At 47.0% G+C, this 25,085-nt stretch overlaps 2 protein-coding genes across 2 annotated transcripts; one reads left to right on the forward strand and one right to left on the reverse strand.

Moving 5' to 3' along the window:
* The first annotated feature begins 274 nt into the window (after window positions 1–274).
* Window positions 275–15,785, forward strand: dpp9 (dipeptidyl-peptidase 9). Its single transcript, XM_079751014.1, has 21 exons — window positions 275–408; window positions 1,458–1,546; window positions 1,749–1,987; window positions 2,310–2,422; window positions 3,303–3,476; window positions 3,999–4,170; window positions 4,475–4,585; window positions 4,837–4,965; window positions 5,174–5,235; window positions 5,337–5,437; window positions 6,081–6,258; window positions 6,713–6,872; window positions 7,101–7,180; window positions 7,641–7,793; window positions 8,523–8,658; window positions 9,593–9,738; window positions 10,006–10,152; window positions 10,739–10,891; window positions 11,633–11,775; window positions 13,747–13,858; window positions 14,530–15,785. The coding sequence occupies exons 2-21, from the start codon at window positions 1,491–1,493 to the stop codon at window positions 14,620–14,622; spliced, it is 2,658 nt and encodes an 885-aa protein (XP_079607140.1). The 5' UTR covers window positions 275–408; window positions 1,458–1,490; the 3' UTR covers window positions 14,623–15,785.
* Window positions 15,786–18,155: 2,370 nt separating this feature from the next.
* On the reverse strand, window positions 18,156–24,662 carry angptl4 (angiopoietin-like 4). Its single transcript, XM_079751010.1, has 6 exons — window positions 24,090–24,662; window positions 23,079–23,189; window positions 22,877–22,958; window positions 20,092–20,301; window positions 19,604–19,888; window positions 18,156–19,488 (listed from the first exon to the last, which is right to left on the reverse strand). Exons 1-6 carry the CDS (start codon window positions 24,579–24,581, stop codon window positions 19,304–19,306), a joined length of 1,365 nt encoding a protein of 454 aa, XP_079607136.1. The 5' UTR covers window positions 24,582–24,662; the 3' UTR covers window positions 18,156–19,303.
* Window positions 24,663–25,085: the final 423 nt, after the last annotated feature.

Raw genomic sequence — 25,085 nt, forward strand, 5'->3', positions numbered from 1 at the left:
TAATTTGCTTCAAGGGACTGAGACTGGCCACACAAGGGAAAAGATTAGCCACAAGTCGAGCGTGAAGTATTTTAATGTGGCTTATAAACTGATAAAACTCAACTCGCCGACGTGTTCCTACATAGATTATCAGCTCTGCCGTTGATGAACCAGGGCTTGCAAAACGCAGCGCAGCAATGACGGCCCCATGGCTGCTCTGCCCCTACGTCAGTCAGTGCGGCCCTGAAAATGTACCGAATGCGTCAGCTGCTTTAGCTTTAGGTTCCGCCCCGATCCGAGAGCCAGCTACACTGCGTCTGGCCAGTATTGGGCCATGGATACAACCTTTAGCACTTGCATCATTTGTTTATTGATACCAAGCTAGGAAGGCATAGGGTTTTTTAGGGGGGAAAAACACTGGCCTGATTGGTAAGTGCTTCCCCTTTTTCAGATTGCTGAAGGATCCCCCCTATTTGGTTGATTGAAGAACACAGTAACCGTTAGCTGACAGGCTAGCTGGTGTATAGCCAGGCTAACGGTAGCTAGGCTAGCCGAGAGGAAAGCCCAAAATGACAGGCTAGAGCTGTCATGGATCATGCGAGGGATGTCTATTTTATGGATACCACTGGACACAGTAGCTTTCAATCAAAAGGAAATATGTATACGGTTCTATTAAGGCTCTCTTGAGTGATAACATCGCTGATCGCTGTTAATGCCGGCGTTTTAACCAGTGTGAATGACTAGCTGAAATTGGAGAACAAAGATTGGTTGTAAGCTACCGTAGCTAACTGTTAACGGTGACTGTGATTAACATTTCTTTCGGTTCTCCCTTACACACAACACACACCCTGCTCACGGCTGACTCCAATGAGGATATATATAAAGCTCTACATGTATAGAGATGATATTTATATCATTAAAAAATATATTTTCCTGGAACGAAAATGGTCAGCTTTATTTAAATATTTGATGATTTCGTTGATTAACTCGAGGATGTATCATATGGAGATTTGAAGTTGTTTGTGGAAACTAAGGATGACGTGACTAACGAGCTGTCAGAATCTGCATCTCGCCCGCTCACAGTGTTGGCCTTATTATTGTTCACGCGATCTAGTTAACCTCAGATTTCTAACCTTATTGTTGTGAATGTTATCCAGTCTACCTCAGATCTCTATCCAGGGTGTTGTTGTGAAAACCCTTCATGGCCTTATTGAATGGTTGGATTGGTTGCTACCTGTCTCTCTCTGGTGATTTTATTTAGCTTAAGAAGTCTTCTGTTTCGATTGTTTCTGATGATGGTGAGTCAATTCTCAGAGGAACTGAAAAAGCCCATTTGTGAATAGTTATCATCCTCTAATGGATACACTTCTTAAACTATTTTGCCGGGAGAACGAAAAGCATTTCTACTCCCATTGTATCGCATCACTCGTTTTGCTTCCCCTACTCTAATTTTGGTTACATACATTTGTTGTCTCTAGGTTGAGTCTTTTGTGAGGTGGGCTGACCAGTGAATGCATAGAGTCAAGAAGGTCAAGCTTTGTGACAATACAGAAGGTATCTGGAAAAGGTACAGTATTATTACCAAATTCTTGACTCATTGTTAAATTTCATTTGTTGTGAAACAGGCTTTTAGCAGTCTTCCAGCATTTGAGGCTACTGGACGGCTTCATGTTAACAGAAAGCTTGAGCTACTGTGCAATGTACATATGTCATTGCTGCGATAGCCCTCGTTTTGAGTGTTCAACACCTTCCATACTGCCCTACAGCAGCTGTGTCAGCGTGAGCATGGCGGCAGTAGACGGGCTTTCAGACAGCACGGAGGTAGTGGAGATGGAGGACGTCCCGTCTCAGTTCTACGTGGAGAAGCACTCCTGGGACGGCTTGCGGGACATTATCCACTGCAGCAGGAAGTACTCGGGCATGATCGCCAACAAGGCACCGCACGACTTTCAGTTTGTGCAGAAGAAGGAAGAGAACGGCCCCCACTCCCACCGTCTGTACTACCTCGGTTAGTTTTAATTTGACACAACCGTGCTAATGATGTCACATGAGAGCTACTTGTCAGTTTAACATACCCACACAAACCCCCCTGACACCCCTCACAAACCCAACAACACACACATACATAATCTGAATCACGTGTCTTTTCTGAGGATAATTTACCTCGACTGAAGCATGACAAGGAAACTGTGAGCACATTGAATCGCCCCTTTCTCTGATACCATAGGCCCTCCAGGAGGGGTCAACAAATACATCATGGAGGGGGCAGCATTCCAGTGCAATGCCCTCCGTCTTACACAGCCTAATGTTCCCCCATCTGCCCGCCCCAGGAATGCCTTATGGAAGCAGAGAGAACTCGTTGCTCTACTCGGAGATCCCCAAGAAGATTCGCAAGGAGGCCCTCCTCGTGTTGTCATGGAAGCAGATGCTGGATCACTTTCAGGTAAAGGAAAATTCTTCCTTTTTGCTTGTCCTCCTCGTCAACACCGTAACCATGGTGACCGAACCACAGTGTTTTCCCACAGCTGCTGCGGCTGGAATGTCTTAACAGTACAGTCTCACATTGACCCTCTCCTCAGACCTGCTCGGGGAGCAGATTAGCTCTGTTATTGCGCCCTACAAGATGGAAGATAAGAGGAGGGGTTCAATGGGTTTACTTTTCATTCTTGACCTTGTATCTGATCGCTCAAGTTTATTTATGTAGCTCTTTATTACGTTTACAGTATTACAGGGGCTTTACGGTTCTCCTACACTAACCATAAGCCCTCCAAATGGCAAGTAAATAAAACACATAAAGAACACTGGAGCTCACTCCTGCCAGGGAGGGCTGTGATTGCTATCCATGGAATAATGGCGAAAATACCAATTAACACAATGTTATGAAGACAGATTCATTAAACTCATAACCTGTCATTAGTCACAATAACCACAACACAGCAATGGATGAAACATGTTAAAGTTTAGGGCAAAGACCAAACTAGAAGCAATTTCCGTATGAGAAAACAATCAGCAAATAATAACATAATCAATAATGAATTGACAATCCATGTGGAGATAAGAGTAATCTAATAACCGCAGTTTGAATTCGACCAGGGGGAGGGCTGTTCGCTAACTTTATTAGGTGGGAGCAAAGATGATGACAAGCTAAAGAAAACTAATACAAATTGAGTTCCACACAAGTGGGCTGTTGAACCCAATTTGAGAAATAAACCATTGCCAGTTTGTCCTCAAGTGTTTATATTAGTCACGGTTTAAATGATCACTGATATATAGGCTTGCCGTGGGGTGTTGCTAATGGATGAGGTTGTTGTTATACCTTTCAGGCCACCCCCCACCAGGGGGCGTACTCCCGTGAGGAAGAGTTATTGAGGGAGAGGAAGCGACTGGGAGCTTTCGGCATCACGTCCTACGACTACCACGCCAAGACGGGCCTGTTCCTCTTCCAGGCCAGCAACAGCCTCTTCTACTGTCAGGACGGAGGCCACAACGGCTTCATTGTGAGTATGACCTGGCTGCTAAAGAGACTGACACAGAAGCCTTTAGATGAGGATAGTTCAGTGGCTAGGGTGTTGGACTCCCAGACAAAAGGGCACTGGGGTCGAACCCCAATATACATTCCTGCATCAACAGGCTGCTTGAGCTGCTGGTCCCGAGACCAGACCATGAATAAGCTGTTGAAAATAAGATGAGATGAGGTCATCTGGCAATATATCTTTACATCTTCTAGTCTTTAATGATCTGAATACACCGAAAGTAGCTTACGATAAAAGCTGTATTAGTGAAACTAAATGAATGGTGGAAATTGATTTGTTTTTAGAAAAATCTCAAGGTTCAAAATCCAGCTGAAACCGTGGCTGGCTCTAATAAATTATATAAGATTTGTAAATAAGGTCATGTGTTCTTATTGTATTTCAACCAATCGCTTTAACATGGCAGAAATAAAGGGGATTATTCATAACCTGTAGGTGGATCCATGCAGTTCTCTCGGACTGAATGTGTGTGTGTTGCATTGGTTCTAGCAGTCCTCTCCTATCAAGCCTGTGGAGGTGAAGACCCACTGCTCAGGGACCCGCATGGACCCCAAGATCTGCCCGGGGCACCCGGACTTCATCGCCTTCGTCAACAGCAACGACCTGTGGATGGCCAACATCAAGAGTGGAGAGGAGCGCAGGCTCACCTTCTGCCACAAAGGTAGCACAGCGCCACCGTGTGGCCCGAGGTCCCGCAGCAGGCTGGGGGAGGCTGGGAGGAAATTTGGGATGAAAAGGGAAAAGAGTTAGCTACGTAATCATTTCTCATCACAAATGATTGAAGGATTTTCCTTATTTTCACCAACGTCATTTAGCTCAGACATTTGGTCACTATTTAAACATTATGCAAAGTGTGCATAATGTCTTAATAGTTTGTAATCAAATGCTTCCAAGTGCTATGGCCACCAACTGGATAATAACTCTAATAACTCATATCTCTATCTTTCTTTCTTAAAATCTTCCAGGTCTCGACAACGTAAAGGAGGACCCCAAGTCAGCGGGCGTGGCCACGTTTGTCATCCAGGAGGAGTTTGACCGTTTCACTGGCTACTGGTGGAGCCCCTCAGCCACAGAAGGTGTGTGTCTGACTGATGTGGGGAATGCCAAGCATGACTTGAGATGAGATCTTCTTAAGTAAGAAGCCCTTAAGTAGTGCTGTGGATGCTGTTTCTTGTACTGGATCACTAATATTGTAGTGCAATGAATGTGTGTGAGTGTGTGTGTGTGTATAGAGCTGTCATTAATCTCATGCATTTCTATTTGAGTGTGTGCCAATAGTCCCTCTCTGTGCTCGGCATAACTGTGGGGGTGATCCTGTGTCTGTCAGAGCCCGACGGAGGGAAGACCATGTACCTGCTGTATGAGGAGGTGGACGAGAGCGAGGTGGAGATCATACATGTCCCCTCCCCTGCCCTGGAGGAGAGGAAGGCCGACGCCTACAGATACCCCCGCACAGGTTCCCTCACTCATGCACAAACACACAGCTACACGCACACAGATACACTCTTCCTCTGTTTATGCAACAGCAGGTTTCCATCAGGCAACGTGGACATGTGAGACAACATGCGTATCCTGGTCACATCCAAACCAAAACAGTTGAGAATGATTGTAATGAATAATTTCATTCAATCATTTCACTTCATCTTTATCTCTTTATTTAACAGGTAGTAAAAATCCCCAGGCCACCCTTAAACTGGCTGAGATCAAGACGGATCATCAAGGCAGGGTAAGTGACCACTGACAAACCCCTTTTCTCTGCCTCCCCCCCCTCCATCACAGTGGTGCTAATGGACGCTGTGTGTGTGTGTGTGTGTGTGTGTCCTACAGATCGTCAGCACACAAGACAAAGAGCTGGTCCTCCCCTTCACCACACTCTTTCCCGGCACAGAGTACATCGCCAGAGCCGGCTGGACGACTGACGGCAAATAGTGAGTGACTGTGATGAGTATCCGGTAAAGCAACAACCCTCTTGATGTGTAGCGCCTATTCACAGATACTTCTTCCTCTGACTTATCTTCACTAGTAACTAGTAAGATGAGTCAACTCTCCGTGTCCCGGTACTCGGAGGAAAATAACAATAAATACTGTTATGAGAACACCTGTGATTCACTCTGTTCGACTCCTCAGTGAAAGGATTGTCCCCATTGTGTTGCCGAAAGGTTCTGGGTTTGGTTTCCTAATGTCCGCATCCTAACCTGTAGCAATACTTCAGCAAGATGGTGAATCTGCTTATTAATGACATGTACCTGAATTGATTGAAAGTTGCTTTTGATAAAATCCTCTGCTAAATTACTGAACAGTCAATCATTAATTGATAGTTTTCGACCCTTCACACAGGCAAAGTCTTAGGACAAACACCTGTGTTGCTCATAACACTAGTTATGGCTCAGCTACTGTAATGTACCAGGGCGAAGGTAGTGGACTCAGCTGGTGATACTAACTATGCCCTGGTACGTGAGCGACACCTGTGACTATCCTACGACGACATGGCACCTCTGTGAAAAGGATCCATGGATGAGGATGCTCATCATCCCCGCCCTCTGTCCCGTCCCCGCCCCCTCCCCCCCCCAGCGGCTGGGCAGTGCTGCTGGACCGCTGTCAGAGGAGGCTCCAGCTGGTGCTGCTGCCCCCGGCCCTCTTCGTCCCCGTCACCGACGACCCCGCGCAGAGACTGGACAGCCTGCAGAGTCTGCCTGGCAACACACAGCCCTACATCGTGTACGAGGAGACCACGGACGTGTGGATAAACGTGAGTCCGCCGGGCCCCCCGGGGCTCCGGAACCAGCCGCGACTGGATAGAGGAAAAGGAAACCCCATGAAGGAAATGACTAGATTGTAGCAGATAGTCGAGTCAGGGGCGTGAACAGATGAACAACTGTGGGCCTTAATTAAATTATCCGCCTGTGAGCTGCTCTGTGCTCATTAGATCCTGCGGGCCTCAACACAGCTCTGTAGATCAGCGAATTATTTGTATACAATATATGGATAGTTTAAGGGGTTTCTTTATTTGGTTTTAATTAAATGATTCGACCATGTAGAACAATCACTTGACTGTTTACTTTTAATTAATGAAATGTATATTTGTTCACGTAGTACATTAGTTTATCTGAATAATTTCGCTTTGGTTTTAATAAGCTGATTATGGCCAAATAATCAATTGGTTTGACTTAACCGGTACCCTCCTTTTGTTTCTCGCTCCGCAGGTTCACGATATCTTCTACCCGTTCGTTCAGACCACGGACGAAGAGTTCACTTTCATTTGGGTCAACGAGTCCAAGACGGGCTTCAGCCATCTGTATAAAACCACCTCCCTGTTACAGCCGCGCTCCTACCACTGGTCCGGGGACTACCAGTACATAGAGGGTAGGGCCTCCTTCTCCCTGGTCCCACCAGCCCATTAGCTGACGTATAGCCGCCTTACTCTCACTGTTTCAAATATTTTGACGTCTGTACATATTGATGTCAAGTCAGTGTTTCTGCAGTTGTGGGGTTTATATTTCTACAAATATTTATATTTCCTATTTTGCACTCCCAAAGCCAACTGGTAGTTCAGGAAGTGAGTAATCCTTTCTCTTCTCGCTCTCTCTCCAGGGGATTTCAAATGTGCAATCAAGGAGGAGGTAACGCTGACCAGTGGAGAATGGGAGGTTCTGGCCCGGCACGGCTCCAAGGTTAGAAGAAATTCAAATGAATTAGTATTCAGCACAGATGCGACTTAATGTTTAATGTTTTTTTCTTGTTTCAAAGTCATCTATTCTGCCTGGCATATATCCACCCATATTCCCTTCACCTGAGCCTAGTAGAAGATTCCTGGATGTTTGTAAAGCCCAGTGTCTTTTTTGACCCCCCCCCCCCCCCCTTACCCTAGCTCCCTGGAGGGCACAAAAGGGCACTCTGTTAATTTGCATGGAAGAAGTCTTGAGCAGGAGTGGGGGCTCCCTCCTTCCAGTTGGTCCGAAGTTCAATGGGTGCCATAATTGACATGCATAGTAATACAAGCATATATATATATATATATATATAGTCCCCTAATGAATTGTAATATAAATAAAAGAGGAAAAATGCCTAATGAAACTCCCCCCCCCCCCCCCCTCCCGCTGTGCTCTGTGTGTCCCCACCGTGCTGCCGTAGATCTGGGTGAACGAGGCCACCAAGCTGGTGTACTTCCAGGGCACCCGGGACACGCCCCTGGAGCACCACCTGTACGTGGTCAGCTACGAGGTGCCCGGCGACGTGGTGCGACTCACCAAGCCTGGCTTCTCCCACAGCTGCTCCGTCAGCCAGGTACTGAACCCCACCCACCACCCTCTGCTCTTCAGCCCATTAAAGTCATGCTTTTTTAGGGTTAATAATGGCATTTGGGGGTAATAATAGAAGTTAGAAGTACTAATAGGGTTACATACCTGTATGTTAGAAATAACCCTTATTATTCTTACACTTCTGCAAATCCAATTTTAGCGTCTTTCAAAAACGCTCTGATTTGTATCATGTCGCTTGAAGGTCACCCTCCTAAGAAGACCGGTCTAATGTGATTGGTCAGCACGACCACTCTGTTGCGATTGGTCGAACGCTTTGCGTGTGCGTTGGCAAATTCACCCCCCCAAGAAGTTGTGAACATTGGGGTTGGACGGGAGGTGCGTCTTCTGCACTTCAGCACGCCCACTGCAGCTGTTTCCCGCACTCATTGAAGGCCGTTCTCGCCGGTTGTGCATACACCCCCTGGCCCTCACTTAGATTTTTCTAGTTATGCAGATGTAAAACATGTATACATACGTCATATAACAGTCTAAACCAATGGGAAAAGTCGAAAAACATGATATCACCCCTTTATAGTCCACCCATGCTAAGACGTCACTGTATTGCCGAAGGTCTCTTTGGATAAATGCACCCACTACATGGCAGATGCTTAAACTGCAGTGGACTGATTTGTGTCTTGATTTGACCTAAACCTGTTTTTTGTGTATTTCTGCTGGGTTCATCTGTTCTCCCCCTGTTCCCTCCCTCTGTGTGCAGAACTTTGACATGTTCGTCAGCCACTACAGTAACGTGAGCACGCCCCCCTGTGTGCACGTCTACAAGCTGACTGGCTCGGAGGGCAACCCCCTGCACATGGTGCCCGAGTTCTGGGCCAGCATGATGGAGTCACCAGGTAGGGGAACCCAAAACCACAATCACTGTTATTAGCATTCTCACCACAACCTAATCCCTTACATTACCATCACTACCACCACTACCCCCATCACCACCATCATCCCAATCACTACCACTACCACTACCACCACCACCACCACCATAACTACCACCTCCACCATGACTACCACCATCAACAGAACCACTTACACCATTACCATCCCCAATAGCACAACTACTATTATATCATCATTCTCACTACAACCATCACCACCATCATCACCACCACCATCACTTCCATCATCACTACCACCATCACTACCACAACCACTACTATATCATCATTCTCACCACGACAATCATCCCCAATGTAACTACCATCACTACCACCTACCATGAGTGGCAGAACAAGATGTAATTTATGCAAATGTATGATTACACTTTAGCGCCCTCTGTAGGACGTTACCATTCATTAACTAACACTAAGATTACGTTGACGTTTCTGGCTTAATCAGTTTTTTTGCCAACCTGATGACAAAGGTATTGTGAAAATCAGAATTCCGATAAATGCTTGAATCTATTATTTCTTTCGATCCATAAAAAGCCTGCGCTATCGGTAAACACAAACATGAGTCATCACAGGAGGGCGCGTTAAGAGCAGAGGGGAAGGCGTTCCATCTAGTTGTGGTTGAATTTGTGCAACTAGGAAATCCTAATACTGTGGAGATGAAGGCCCTTGTGAACTTCGTCCATTCTTCTTCTAACTTCCTCTAGCCCAAATGCTATTTGAGTGGGAGAACATCAGTCCATAGCTGTTTTACATTCAAAATTAACTTTAAGAATATTGTCTTCGTACCTGCCGAAGTGTAGCAATCAAGCCTCTATTGGCAGAGGTTCCTTCTGGATGAGATTATTTCATAACGTCTGTTTTTGTTTGTGATCTGGTCGTGCAGGTTGCCCAGGCGACTACAACCCGCCAGAGATCTTTGACTTCCCGGGGAAGTCTGGCTTCCAGCTGTACGGCATGGTGTACAAGCCCCACAACCTGCAGCCCGGCAGGAAGCACCCCACCGTGCTCTTTGTCTACGGGGGCCCCCAGGTCAGCCTGTCCCCACACTGCTGCTAACGGCGTTTTAGACCTGGTCCACGTGTCCTGGATAACATGTTAGACCTATACCAAGTCTCAAATGTCCTGTATAACATGTCCAACCTGTACCAAGTCATGCAGCAGTTTTAATTTTCTCTGCAATTCTTTCTTGTATGGTTCGATTCTTTGGTGCTTGGATAAAAGCATCTGCTGAATGACAGAAACCAACACGTTCCATTTACATTGTGTTTCTCGGTGTGCTCTGTGTGTGTGGCCCAGGTCCAGCTGGTGAACAACTCCTTCAAGGGGATGAAGTATCTGCGTCTGAACACGCTGGCCTCGCTGGGCTATGCTGTGGTGGTCATTGACGGCAGGGGGTCCTGCCAGCGGGGCCTGGAGTTCGAAGGGGCGCTGAAGAACAAACTGGTGAGCCGATACCTGCCTGAAGAAGTCCTGTATGTTACTAATAGCAGTATTACTATTAGTAAACGAGGTGGTGTCCTAGCATGACGATTCAGTGTTGACTTGGCACTGGCTCTGACCAAGGATGCATGCACCAGTCCTGGTTTAAATAGCAGGTCAGACACCACATGAACCAGTCCTGGTTTTAACCCGTTAAATAGCAGGTCAGACACCACATGAACCAGTCCTGGTTCTGAGCAGCAGGTCAAATAAGGCATGTGGTACATGGTGGGGGGATAACTATCTGACAATCTATCCAATACTGAAGCTCCACAATCAGTGCCCTACCAAATATGGAGAGGGAAAGCAATGGGATCCTTAGATTATGACATTCTTCTTCAGTAAACGGTGAACCACGTTGGGTCTGTTTCAAGTCAATTATCCAGAGCAGCAGTTAAAGTAATGTAATGATGTAAGTGAGCTGAATCAGCAGTGCTCTGTTGGCTGCCACTGCCACACATTCCCCCGGTAGCGTTCTGGGCCGTTGTCCCTAGTTCATACTCCGTGTGTGTGCGTGTGTGTGTGTGTGTGCGTGTGCGTGTGCATGCAGGGCCAGGTGGAGATCGAGGACCAGGTGGAGGGGCTCCAGTACGTGGCTGAGAGGTACAACTTTGTGGACCTAAGCCGCGTGGCCATCCACGGCTGGTCCTACGGGGGCTTCCTGTCCCTCATGGGCCTCATCCAGAGACCCAACGTCTTCAAGGTAAGCCAGTCCATCCCCTCGTCTCCCATGTTGATGTGGTTGGTTGTAACATTGATGATATTTCTGCAGGAATTCTGCAGCTACAACACCTTTTACACATGTAAACTTTTACTTTAAGGGCCTCTGTTTCACCACCAGGTGGGAGTTTGTTTAGCCATTACAAGCCGTTACAAACCCTGCCCTGTGACATCTTGGAATGTCCAACGGGATGTTTTATGGATAGATACACTTACCTGTTGGTATAGTCCACTGGGAAAGCTAGTTGACAGATAGGTCCATCATACTTCTGGGTGGACACTCACACGTGATATCACTATGTCACAGGGCAGGGCAGATTTTCAAATGACTAATCACAATCACATTTACCTCGAGTTATAATTGGGGGCCTTTTAAATTCAACAGGAAACAACCATGATAAAAAATGTAGCTGGTCCTAGTGTAGCTGTAGTTGTATGTTATGACCACACAATGGCGCTGTTGGATTTTTGGCCCACCTGGTTGAAGAACCAGAGCTTTTAGTCAGTCCCATATTTTCCGTCTCTTTCCAACGTCTCCCTTAAGCCATTGGACACGCTGCCAATAATATGAATATAGGGTTGAGCGTTCTCTCTGTGCACTACCATGGCTGCCACGGTATGCTCACGGTGGCCTCGGGAAAAGCATATTGATGAGGCCTGCGTCCTGGGAGTCCCAGGGTGGTCCGGGGCCCCAGTTTGTGACCGCGTGTGCTGTGTCTGGCAGGTGGCCATTGCGGGCGCCCCGGTGACGGTGTGGATGGCGTACGACACAGGCTACACGGAGCGCTACATGGACATCCCCGAGAACAACCAGCAGGGCTACGAGGAGGGCTCGGTGGCCCTGCACGTGGACAAGCTGCCCAGCGAGTCAGTGACACACACACACACACACACGCATGCTAGCACTCACTCACTCACTCACTCACTCACTCACTCACTCACTCACTCACTCACTCACTCACTCACTCACTCACTCACTCACTCACTCACTCACTCACTCACTCACTCACTCACTCACTCACTCACTCACTCACTCACTCACTCACTCACGCACGCACGCATGCTAGCACACTCACACACAGCCAGCTGTAGCTGGCTGGTATCCCTAGCTTTGGCATCAACACACCGCTAGGGAAGAGGGTTCATACAATCATATACAAACATGAGCTGGCAGCTCCGGTAAACAACTGGCTTCTCCTATGATCAACTGAAGGCCATTACCATTGTGAAACAAAAGTGCTTTAACAATATGTAATCTATTATGATTTTTGTTTATATTTTTATAATCTATAATTTTGTTTAGTTTTCCGATGTTTTACTTAGACACTTCAGTGTTTACCGTACAATAGCAACGACTCTTTAACAAAATTTGTAGGATTCAGCAGGAATATCTGAGTCATAAATTGTAAGAGGTATTAGGAGATTAACTTCTCATGACTCATTATCGACCTCAACTCCAAACATCTGTTTCTGAATTCTGAACTGAAACCCTGCTTCCAGTATTTCCTTTGCACTAGCTCATTTCATGTACGTGACACTAATCACACACACACACACACACACAGAGGGAGCGGGCCTGGCAGGGGACAAAGTGCGTGTTGCAGGCCAGAGATGACTAGTGAGTGCGCAGGTCTGCGGCCGGCCGGCCTCCAGGCACCGCCCTGCTCTCTCAGAGCCTCCAGCCAGGCTTCACAGGGCTGATAAGACCTCCCTGGAGCGCTCTCCTTCATCTCTGTTTATCACAATCTAGCACTCTCTATCCCTGTCACTGTCTCTCTAGCACTCTCTATCCCTGTCTGTGTCTCTCTAGCACTCTCTATCCCTGTCTGTGTCTCTCTCAAGCTGTCTAGCACTCTCTATCCCTGATGGTGTCTCTCTCAATATCGCTAGCACTCTATCCATATCTATGTCTGTGTCTCTCTCAAGCACTCGCTATTCCTGTTTGTCTCTCTCTCATGATCTCTAATCCTTTATCCCTGTTTGTGTCTCTCATGATCTCTAGCACTCTATCCCTGTCTCTGTGTCTCTCTCAAGCTCCCTAGATCGATTGATAACACTTTATTTATCTCCCTTAGGGGAAATTCTTGTGTTACAGCACAGCAGCAGTGAAGGAAGGGTTCAAGAACTAATACAATACAAAGTAGTGCTAAAGTAATGCTAAGGAAAACTAAAATAAATCTTTAAGTTAATGCTACAGTAAGGACGACCACGACAAACGGTATACATTACTAAGTGGCCGAGTGCTAGAATAATTCACAGTATATAAAGTAAACACTTTTTTACATTGTGGTAAATGCAGTGTAAAAAAGTTGCCCAGTGATCAAGTATATATTTTATACATATACATATATGCACACCAGTGGAGGCTTCTCCAGTGAGGAGAGGGAGGAAGATCCTCCTTGACATCGTTGTTCCTTTCTATATGGCATCTCTTTTGGTCTTGTGTCTTCATTTTTCTTAGAACAATTGTAGCTGAAAATAAACATAGCAAAATGGAAATTTATGTTTCCATCAAATGTCTTTATTGGCATGAAGAATGTATATATACATTGCCAAAGCACAAAATATCAGATCCAAAATAAAATACTGACAATTATAACTTTGTGTGTATGTATATATCTATATACATATATCTATCAATCTATGTATCTATATATCTTTATTTATACTTTTTTTTTTACTTACGTTAACAATCGGTGTCGTCTAGTCTGGTATCATTCCTTGGTACAGTAAGACCTCTCATTGGCCACCTATGTTGATTGACAGCTGAGAGGAGGGATACCTCTCTATATCTGCTGCCGCTAATCTAACATGGCTGTTCCTTTCCTGTCACTTCAGGCCCAACCGGTTGCTGATTCTCCACGGATTCCTGGATGAGAACGTGCACTTTTTCCACACCAATTTCCTCGTGTCGCAGATCATCCGCGCTGGGAAGCCCTACCAGCTGCAGGTGATTAGGACAAGCGCGCAGACTACACACTAGTTCACGCTTATCTGGACCTCTGTCTAACGGTCTCCAGTTATTGCAATACTGTGGTTCCCAACATTGGATAGAGCAAATATATAAAATATAACAATAAAATATTTTTAATTTAACAATGTTTTATGCCAACGGTCCGTAATATATGGAACGGTTAAATGCTAGCACAAGCAAAGTAGCTGGTACATTCACGTAACTGACAGCTGTTGATCAGTTCAAACCGCGCATGGGGAAGCAGAAATCCATGTGTGAAAGGAACTTAAAGGGCCCCTCTTTGACCACCAGGTGTGAGAGGAATGAGTTATTACAAGCGTTTTCAGAATCTGCCCTCCCCTGTGACCTGGTGACATCACAAGTGGGATGACCACCTAGATTTTGAAATGGCGTGTAATGGCTCATCACTCTCACCACTGGGGTAAGATAGAGGCCCATTTTAAATGGACGACAATCATCCATTTCCAACCGATACTAATAACACAACGCGGATACTGTGGACAAGATAGCAGAGAGAGTACTCAACCGCGTGTGTGTGTGTGTGTGTGTGTGTGTGTGTGTGTGTGTGTGTGTGTGTGTGTGTGTGTGTGTGTGTGTGTGTGTGTGTGTGTGTGTGTGTGTGTGTGTGTGTTCTTGTTGCCCTACAGGTGTACCCCAACGAGCGCCACAGTATTCGCTGTCCTGAGTCGGGGGAGCACTATGAGATCATGCTGCTGTACTTTTTACAACAATACCTCTAAAGAGCACACCGAGAGGGGGGTGAATGGCGGCTCCCTTCAGCCCCCGTCAGCCAACATCACCCAGCTCCCTCCCTCACCCCCCTCACTAGAGACTTCCACCTCAAAGACACTCTTAACTACAAACTGGAACGCTCACTACGCAAAATACACTTCTTCTTCCTCCTCGCTCTCTCTACTCTCACCCAATGTCTCTCACTCTCCCTTCCCCTCTCTGGCCTTGGTTCGCTACTGGTCTGCTTGCTGTATTCCACGGCTCCCCTCTCTTCTGTGTATAGTCTGCAGCCTGCGGCTGTTGGTGAGGACAGGAGTGGTCGTTTGTTGTTGTTCCGATTTTTTGGTTTTGCGTTTCGCCTGCAGAAACTGAAGAGAGGACGGGATATATGTTGAGAAATATACAGGCTGCCTCACGCTCACTGCTCACCCACAGCTAGTCATCTCCACACACATTGTTTCTTTTCCTTTGCCAAAACCATTTGTGTGTCCGTGTCTGCGGTGGTGTGTGTGACTAATGCGCGCATGTACGTTTATGTCCGTGCGCGTGTGTGTGTGCGCGTTCGATTTTCACGGTGCAAACCCGACTTCAACCCATTTCATCCGTTAGTGTCACTGGTCGGACCAGGATCGTGGTACTTAATGATATTAAAAGTTGTCTTAAACATACTTACAGGCACACAAACCCACATACAGTTCATACACTAGATTCCCACAGCCCACGTATTCTGTCAATCTAAACACTTGCACACTACACACTACGCACACACACAGGATGCGACCATGAGGGGAAAGGGGCCGGTGTTTACCGTTTTCCTCTTGTCAGACTAGTTTTAAGTGTCTATGGATTCAAAAAATAAATGAATATTTTATTAACTTTTATTCTGTTTATAATGCGTAGCGACGCGCGTTTCCACTCACTCTGTTGTCTGTGTCACGTCACATTGCTCAAGGTGGGTGTGTGTGTGTCTCTGCGTCTCTGCCTGCCTTCTTTTGAAATACATACGTTATGATGTTTGCCAAAGTACCTCCTGACTCGCTCACGCTGGTATTCCCTTCTTTTTTTTTACTGCAATAAAGACAACAGGGGGGTGAGCACTGGAGTCTTATAAACAGCTTTGTACACCCGAAGACAATTTGTACATGATAATAAAGAAATGTATGATGGATCCACGTTTCCCATGGTGTCCTGTCGCACATTCTGTTCAGTATTAATGTTGAGTAGATGTTAGCATGTGTAACAAGTCAGTATCTACTAGGGGTGGGACAAAATAGCGATATATCATCACCCTTCTACTTGCGATAAGAGAACTGATACACTGGTACCAAATATTGCAGTTATTTAACCAAAGATGAGTAACTGAAAAACTCATGGACTTTGTTTGGACCGTGAATAAAGACCGAAATCCAGCACTCAACCTTTTCACAGTCATTTTGCATTCATCGCTAGACATCTATCGTGATGTAAAGTTACAGGATTTCCTAACAATATATTGATTACTCAGAATCGCTGTATCGCGATATTATTGGAATCGCAGGCCATGTATCCGGTATTGTATCGTGAGGTACCCTGTGATTCCCACCCCTAGTATCTACCATATCCATCTATCTGCTTGTGTGTCCCACTGGAACTCTATAGGATAGATTTGCTATCTGGGTCCATCATATTGCATTTGCAGACTGTTGTCAACCTGCACCTTGTCTTTTTTCAGTGGCTGAGGACCCATCCTCTCCAGAGAATACACTATATATGAAGGTTTCTCTTATTAACATTCATGGCGGTGTACTCTGGCCCGCTGGGCTGTGTTTCACCACAGCAGCCACCCATAGAGCACACTAATGGATTCTCTGCTCCTTCACATCAAAGCTACGTCCACGGTCCCCGCCCACGGACGCCCCTCTCTGCCGCTCCTATTCAAGCTTCGCACGTGGCCACGGGCTTCACACAGACCACCGGCCCTTCAGTGTCATCGTTGCCATAGTAACTGTGCCATAATTGATGAACCCCGCCTCCCACCCTCTGCGCTTCCTGCGTCAAAACTCCCGGTCTTTATAGGGCTGCCGACGGGCAGGTGATTGATGGCTGGGCCTGGTCGTGCTGATGGTTTGATGCTCCTCCTAACCCAGTGAAGAAGACACTGTGTTACAAGACAGCTACGACATAGTCAGAAACAATGGAGGACGATAGTTAGGAGCTTAAGACGAGGAAATAGGTTTAAAATATTTCTGTTTGCAGTGTGTATTAGCTTGAGGGGTGCTATGAACCATACATTGTCCAAGGTTGTGATATGTGTTTGTGAAGCAAATGTTGGTATAGTGTTATTGACTTTATTGAAATAGGTGATCTCATATTGCTCTTAAATTTTAATTAGAATCTGTGTCATTAAAAAATATATATGAGAATCCCATTTGCTATTAAACACTGCAGAGAGAGAAGGGGGAGATGGGGGAGGATGGTAGGGAGTGATAAAGAGATGGATAGATAGAGCTAGACAAACACTTCACCAGAGGTATATCCCAGTGATTTGTCGTCACCCCGCCTACGTGCGTGCTAGAAGATTACCTGGGATTTTGTGATGGCGTGATGGCGCAGGTGATGGAGGGAAGCATCTTAGCAGCACTTAGCAGGCGAGTCAGGAGGAGGAGTGAGGAATCGAAGCTGACACACAGAAGCTCAAGTGATCATCACCGGCCGACCGCAGCCTGCGGGAGTCACACGTTTACTGAGGACGTGCCAACGACACATCACTTCATCAGAATCAAGTTCCTCTTTTTATAATGTCTGCTGATCAAGTCTAGTCAACATGAGGTCATATGTATTGTCAGAAACGGGGTATGAGGTCTGAGCCAATGACACATCGCTCCATCAGAATCAAGCTCCTCTTTTTCTATTATTATGTTTGCATGGTCAGAATCAGAGGGGGCGTCAATGGCCCCAATTATTGATGAGTAACTTATTACTTTAACATGCTCTCCAATGTGCTAATGAGTCTAACACTGAGCCATACCGTCGGGATAAATCTGTAGGGCTCTGGGTGTGATGTTCTCAAAGGTTTTCTAATCTGTGTGCTCTGAGCGTCCCTTCGGCTGCATAGGGCTGCATGATCCGGCTTGATGCAGCTCCAGGCAGCTCCCCTCCTCCCGTCCCTGCTGGTATGCAGCAGGCAGCCAGGGGCTCAGACCGCTCCCAACGGGCCCACAACATGATCCATGAGTGGCTGGAGACATGGAGGTCCGGATCCATCCATCTCACTCAACCTGGCAGGCCTGGGGAACGGGACTGAATTACATTTGAATGTGTGGGTTTTGAGTAGGTTGTGATTAACATCTATGTGGAACTGTGAAGTGTTATGGAATGGCAATTATTGCTTATTTGAACTATGTATTGTTTTACTGTAAAATAATGCACTGTCTTTTCCAAGTTGGAACAGACTTCCCACAGAGGTCTCAATTTAGCTCAACAACCTTCATTGAATAACCCACCAGCAGCAGTATTTCTTTTAAATCAATTTTATTGGCTTCTTTTTGGCCATAAATCTGATATCTGTTTAAAAAAACTTTACATAAGGAAATGAAAGACAAAATAAATTACAAAGAGGCAGCACCAGAAAAAATACATCATGATTTTTAAAGGTATATAAATAGAGAACAGTGACACAACTATAACACATTCTCACAAGTTACAGAAACACTTGTAGTAGAAGTTCATAGAGGATAGAAGACGTTCTTTCATATATTATGTACAAACAGTCACTCTTATAAACACAGTCAATATGACTTAAAATATTTCCCAAAAATCTCCAATGGAAAGTAAAATAACTGTTGGAGAAAACACTTCAACATTGTTTCAACAGGCAAGTAAGTTATTGTGTACAAAGACTGGAATGTTCTTCAGCAGTGGCCGCTGTGTGAAACCACTCTATGGAAATACTGTGCTCCCGGATCACAGTGGTTAATATATTCATGGTAAACGCAGGGTTACTTATGCAATCATGGTCATATGGTCAGCAGTCATTGTAGGATAGCCGCCATTTGGTCCGTACCAATGGACGTCAAAGGGCTTTTCAATCGGCCTAGTTTGGTCTCTCTGACTCTTATATGAATTTCGAACAGTTCACCCAGCATATTTGAACAGTAGGTGCTCTCTTGACCTGCTGGAAATACATTTAACCTCACAAGACATCTTAAGACACTTATATGTTGGCCAATGGGTCTCAACTCGTCTAAAAATGAGGCCCACCATACCATAAGCACGCCCGGACCTGCTGTCAGACGCCTCGTGTACAATTCAGCTTCTTTAAGCAATGGCCTGCCCTCGGCCTCACCGCCCAGAACGCTCACATGCTATGCGCGAATCATCCTTACACCACCAGGGCTCTCAGCATTTGCGTCGGTATGTTCCAGCATGTTTCCATCATCGTTCAACGGCTGCTCTACGACTACCGAAAGGTATGTCGTAGCTTTTCAGGGAAACGTGGCGATGCTGAAACAAACGCAGGGCCCATACACTGATATAGATCAATTTCGTTTGGCGTCGCTTTGTTGTAAAAGTCTCCTCAAACCGGTCAGAACCAGACAGGTTCAAGCAGACCTCCAACCCAGGAAGCAGCCGATGGGAACAGAGAAAGAATCTTGCACTTCCTGAATCCCTATACATTGTTTTTCTCTTTTTGTTTACAGTTCTGATCTTTTACGCCCTGTTGTTGATCTCAGCGGGGGCCACCATCATGGTGGTGGTCTTCAGGGGGTAGTAGCGCCCCCTCCAGGTCTTCCAGAAGACCCCCTGCTTCCTCTGGTGCCGCTGCTTGGGGGGAGGGCTCTGGAAGTACCTTCCGTTCAGGTTGGAGTGGCCGCAGTTACTGAACCACCAGCCGCCTATAAAAGACCATAGACATCAGGAATCTGAGTTAAACTACTGCCCTGTTTTATGGATAGATGATCAATACAGTTACAGTTATCTTTCCATTGGGGGGTTGGTTTGACCACTCACCAGAGAGGTGTTTGGCACAGTTGGTGTCACTCTTGAGGTCGTGGTCTTGGTCGCGGGTGGAGAAGGGCAGGCCGGCGGTGGCGTCGGTGGCCAGGCTGCTCTCCAGGCTGCCCATGGTGTCCGACGGCTGGATGTGGAGGGCGTACTTGCTGTCCTCACCGCCCACGCTGAAGGTCATGGCCACAGACTCAGACTCGTCCTTCCAGTCCGAGAACTGGACCTTGAGAAGGTGGTCGCCATCTTTGGTCATCAAGTGGATATTTTCCAATCCCAGCCAGAATTCTCCTAGAATAGGAAATAAGTAAATGTTTAAACATGCATACAGGTATGGCAGGAATTCAGTTTACAGTGTGTGGTTATCATTTAGATTTTACTCTCCTTATACACATCTTCCTCATACTTCATCCCACATCTGATCCGCCAAGCTAGCACACACTGAGTCCAGCACTCAGACAACCCAGTCCATTCAATGGAGGAAGATCTCTTACCATTCAGGCTTCCAAAGCCCTTCTGGTAGGCCTGCCATAACTGGTCAAAGTCCACGGAGCCATCGTGGCGCTTCTGGATCACCGTCCAACCACCTTCAGCGGTCATCTCACAGTAGACATTGAAGGCCTGGCCGCCGTGGGGCTGGATAATGTACACCCCACTGGAGGTCACGCCACTCAGGAACAGCTCATGGCAGTTGGAGGCAATTTCTGGAAGAAAGGCAAAAGAGAAGGCAAACACAGAGTTAGTCACCTGGGCTTTAACTGAAACACTGGAAACACTCCCATCAGAACCAAACCACATTATTACCATGCCTTCATTGTTCTCTTAAGATTGCAGACAAGTTTTGTTTTCTTCTTTTTATCTTAACTACGGGAAACAATGGGTAAAAGTAACTGCAATTGTATAATATGCTTTGTTTGTGTTGTTTTTGTCTTCGGGGCGTTTGCAAGATGTCATTTTATTACGTTGTTACAAAACTCTTTGTTGTTGCATCACCTGGGTGATTTCCCCGTACACCTTCATCATCTACTGACGCTTGGCTCACATGTTGAATCTACCCCTCCTCCCCTTGCATGGAGGTACTTTCAGGGTGTTTTCAAATAAAATACATTATCACACTGAATGGCAGGTCTACCACTGAGTCAGCCAATATGAACAATGTTTCTAGGAGTCTCTTGACAGAAATTGAGAGAAGGGAGGGTGTGAGTATCCAACTAATAAACATTACCTTTATCCCAGTTCCCAAGCAGTCCTCCCCCTGGCTTTGGCTACTACCTGTTACATGCAGCTAACCCCAAGCCCCCTCGCGTTCCCCTTCTTCACGTGCACAGCAGCCTGTGTGTGACGGAGGAATGCATGGCCATGGGCGTGCAGAAGGTTTGGGAGGTGCAAGATCGGAGCTAACGAACCCAAACGTGAGCTGACTGTGGAAGTTCAGGTGAGCACGCGACTGTCAAACACCTATAGGGTACTGATGGCACCCCACTCGCACCATACTATACATCTGGACTGTTGCATTGCGCTATTAGCACTGGAAGAGGTCAGTGGATACAGCAGTCTCAGGAAGTGTGATAATTGACGTTTAACCCCTTTTTTAATCTACTTAGAGGGCCGTTATCTGATAAGCTGAGGAGGTTAATCTGATAGCTGTGTTATTTTAACAGACAGTTCTCTTCCTGGTTGTTCTGACCTTTCCTCCAGACTGATGGCTCATGGCTCGCGGCCGAGCCCAGACCTTGGGGCTCTGGGGATTTCCTCAACTCTGGCACACTTCTCCTTCTTCTAATGCTTAATTGTGATCCAAGGGTCAGAAGAAGAGAGGTGGGGAGGGTCTAGATGAAGTGGATGGGAGGAGAGTATGAATAAAGACTAAAGGTGGCGGTGGTGGTTGCAGAGGTGGGGGGAGGGACGTCTGACTCTGTGACAGATCTAGGGGAAAGGTTGTGCATTCCTGAAGGCTGTCCTATGTTGAATGTAAACGAGGGCGTTCTGGGGAAACGGGCTGAAAGGAGGCCCCAGTCTGCTAGAAAACAGGAAAAAAGGGATGTCTGTACAAAGTTCACTCGTAAAACGAGGCCGTCATGTCTCTCCCCCCTGCCCACTTCCCCCCCACTGGTCTGTTATTTTACTACTACCCAGAGGAACCAGGTCTGGATATCACAGGACTATTGCCTGTTAGGTTTGGCCAGAACCCCTTCCAGCCCCTGCTGGGAAAACAGTGAGTAATCCTTTTGTTCGTGGTTCTGACTGACCCTGGCTTCACACCATCCCAGACCAGCGAACCTTCCCCTAGTTGGTGCTCTGCCAGGCGCACATTTTGCTGCTTATGACGGAATTCCTTAAAGCCTGCTGATGTCAGAGCATAGTATTCACAAGGCTTATTGTGATTTGCACACACTGGCTGAACCAATCAAATTCCTTGCTCACCTCTCACCTACTTCTCCGTATGGACTTAGGCCGTAGGCCACAGACCACATGCTAAGACCTGTTCACACACATTTTTATGGACGTTTACTTGGGTACGAATATAACTCCTCAAAAATGCAGGCAGGACTGAATTGTCCCTAGCAATAGTTTGGATGAATAGCCACCCGTCTGATGTATCTTTTGTGTCTCCATTAATCTTGAAGAAAATCATGTTATGTTTAACCCTTTGACATTATAATCTAAATGATAGTAAGATCATAAAGATCCATACGATTCTTTGGTAACAGACTTTTGCAACTGCAACATCCCCCTAATGATTACACAGGAAGATGGGGTGTATTCAGCCAGTAGTGCCGAGGCAGAAACCTTTAGCCTAGCTGGACAGCCTCCAACTGAATTCAGCTCTGAAGAAAGAGCTCTTTATGTAAGCAGGAACCGTTTTACTTCATTTCAAATCCAAGACCCAGCTGAGCCGTAGAGAAGGCTGGGCAACCGGGCAATTTACCCACAAATTGTCAAACAAGTATAAATTAATTCTAAACTAACTTTTTGATATTTCCAGCATCAGATCATCGTTAAGCAACCCGAGGCGAAGTCGACTTTCTCTGATTTATAAACACTTTTCTCAGTTTTAGAAACATCTTCCTCAGTTTTACATTTCAGGAATGAATTCAAAGTTCTTGCCCAGGCACTGTCCTTGATTTTAATTGCATCGGATTTAAGCTTCTTTATGTCTTCAAATTAGAGATGGCGTGCAGCCCTTGGCGCCGGATTTGATTCCCTTAAATTAAGTCAGGGTAATGGGGGGGGGGGGGGGGGGGGGGGGGGGGGATGGTCAGTGGCTCTTTGGCTTACCGACTGGAGAGTCCTGCTGCTCCACGCTGATCGTTCGGCTCATGGCCTTGGCGCTCTTGGTGGCTTCCTTTGTCTGCTGGACCTGTGAAGGTTGAGAATCTACGGTCAAACATTGAGGAAAAAGCAGAGCACCCCCCAGGAGGCCCGACAGTGTAGATGTGTCTCTCCCCGTGAATCATCAGGTTCACAGATGTATCCTTACCTGACTCTGCAGGGATTTGATGCGTGTGTTCTGCTTGTCCAGCTTCTCCTGTTGGAGTTGTATTCTGTCCATCAGGTCGTCGATGCGTTTGTTCTGCGTTTCCAGCATTGACTACAAAAGAAGAGGCAAGGTCCCGCTACAGTCAGCATGATGTTCGTCCACAGTCAACATATGTGTTAAAGAGCATGTGGTACGTTACTGTGTGTTAGCCATGTTACATAAAGAGGACACCACATAAGTACAGTACAAATGTGCAATTGCTTGCTCAGAAACGGAGCTCAATAAGTCGGCTTTTGTTGATTCTGAATAGAGGCGCATGCTTCAAAAGCCTCCATCTGGAAAAGTCATTCAGTACACTGCAGCACACTTTGTCTTTTGCGCCGGAGCGTGTTCAGCTTACATAACTCATTCAGTGCGGGAACATTTTTCCACTCAATCTCTGTAGCGTGTGTCAAGCCCATGCTAGTCTGCAGATGGAGAACCGCAGAGCTGCAAGCCATGTGTAACCCTTGGCTCTCTTGCATGCTGAACGACAGCCACCTTCTAAAGAATAGCAGCCTTTATAATGTAACCGTACACCTGCGCCACATTGTTTTTCAGAATCTTCCAAGCACTTCCTGTGCATCTGAATAGAACTCTAGTCAGATCCCCTTTGAGCCCGTCAAAATATCATCACCATTAAAGCCAACCTTTCTTGTTAATCAAAACTCTTTGCTAGAGCAGTTCAAATAGTGACTGCAATCATTAATATGTTAATCATGAAGTTCCTTCATTTCTAACACTTGTGCATCATTGCATCCAGAAGCAGTAGGTGCAATGCCTGTTGCATGCCACCTACAAAGGGGGGGGGGGGGGGGGAGATAAAGGGGGGGAGGAGATAATCTCCTCACAGCCTCATTGTCTTCTCTAATCAACTCAACAGCCCCCCTCTCCCCTTCCACAGGACCCCCACCAGGACTCCCCTCTCCCCTTCCACAGTGCCCCCACCAGGACTCTCTGGTCTCTGCTCACCTGGATGGCGCGGCCCTCGCTGGCGTTCCCCTTGGCGGTGGCGTCTCCCTGCAGCATGCTGTCTACCTTCTCCTCCAGACGGCTCAGCCTCTCGCTGGCCGCCCGGCGCTCCTGCTGCGCCTCCTCCGCTCGCCTCCGGAGCTGGGCCGTGGCATTGAGCAGCTGGTCCTCCCGGTCCTCCAGGCCGTGGGCGCGGGCCCTCAGCGCCTCCCCCTCGGCCCGCAGCCGCTGGCTCTCCCGGCCCAGCTCGCTCACCGTGCTGTTGGAGGCCTTCAGCTTGACGGAGATGTCCCTCATCTGGACCTTGGTCTTGTCCACGTGCTCCTTCAGCCCCTGGCCCAGCTGCAGCAGGCCGTGGGCGATGACGTTCACGTCGTCCCATGCAGCGTACTGCACACGCTTCTCCTTGGAGCTGGCCTTCCTCTCGAAGGGAAAGCCAGCGGCCGTCAGGGCCACCAGGCAGAGGGTCACGGCGGACAGAGAGCTCCTCATGGTGCTGCGCTTGTTGAGTAGACGGGTACTAATAAAAAGGTTGTGTGGTGCAGCAGTAGAGTGATGAGCACAGTCTCTGGATTGAGAAGTCCTGTGCTGAGTGACTGAGTATCTCTATCTTTCTGGTTATCAGAGCTCTGGTCTCTGCCTCTGCAGGCGTGCTGCAACTCCTTTATAGTTTCACCTCCCTCGCATGCCGCCAGACGGCTGCTGCTATTGGCTGGGGCCCGGGAGGGGGAGTGGAGTTCCTCTCAGGTTTCTCTCCCCCGCTCACCCCCCCCCCCCCCCCCCCCCCCCTCCCTCCCTTCCTGATTAACTCTTTCAGGGCAGAGAGGAAGAAGGGGAAGAGTGATGTAACGCGGCTATTGGCTTGCACTGCTGCGGGTACGAGAAAAGACACTGCAATTATCTCGAGCTTCTTCCTCTTACTCGTCTCTTGTCTTTATCTTTTATCTTTAGGTACATTTGGAACAAGAGATATTTCCCAACTGTAACCAGACTGGA

The sequence above is a fragment of the Pollachius pollachius genome, assembly GCF_949987615.1.
Source record: "Pollachius pollachius genome assembly, chromosome: 14".
Taxonomy (NCBI): Eukaryota; Metazoa; Chordata; class Actinopteri; order Gadiformes; family Gadidae; genus Pollachius; species Pollachius pollachius.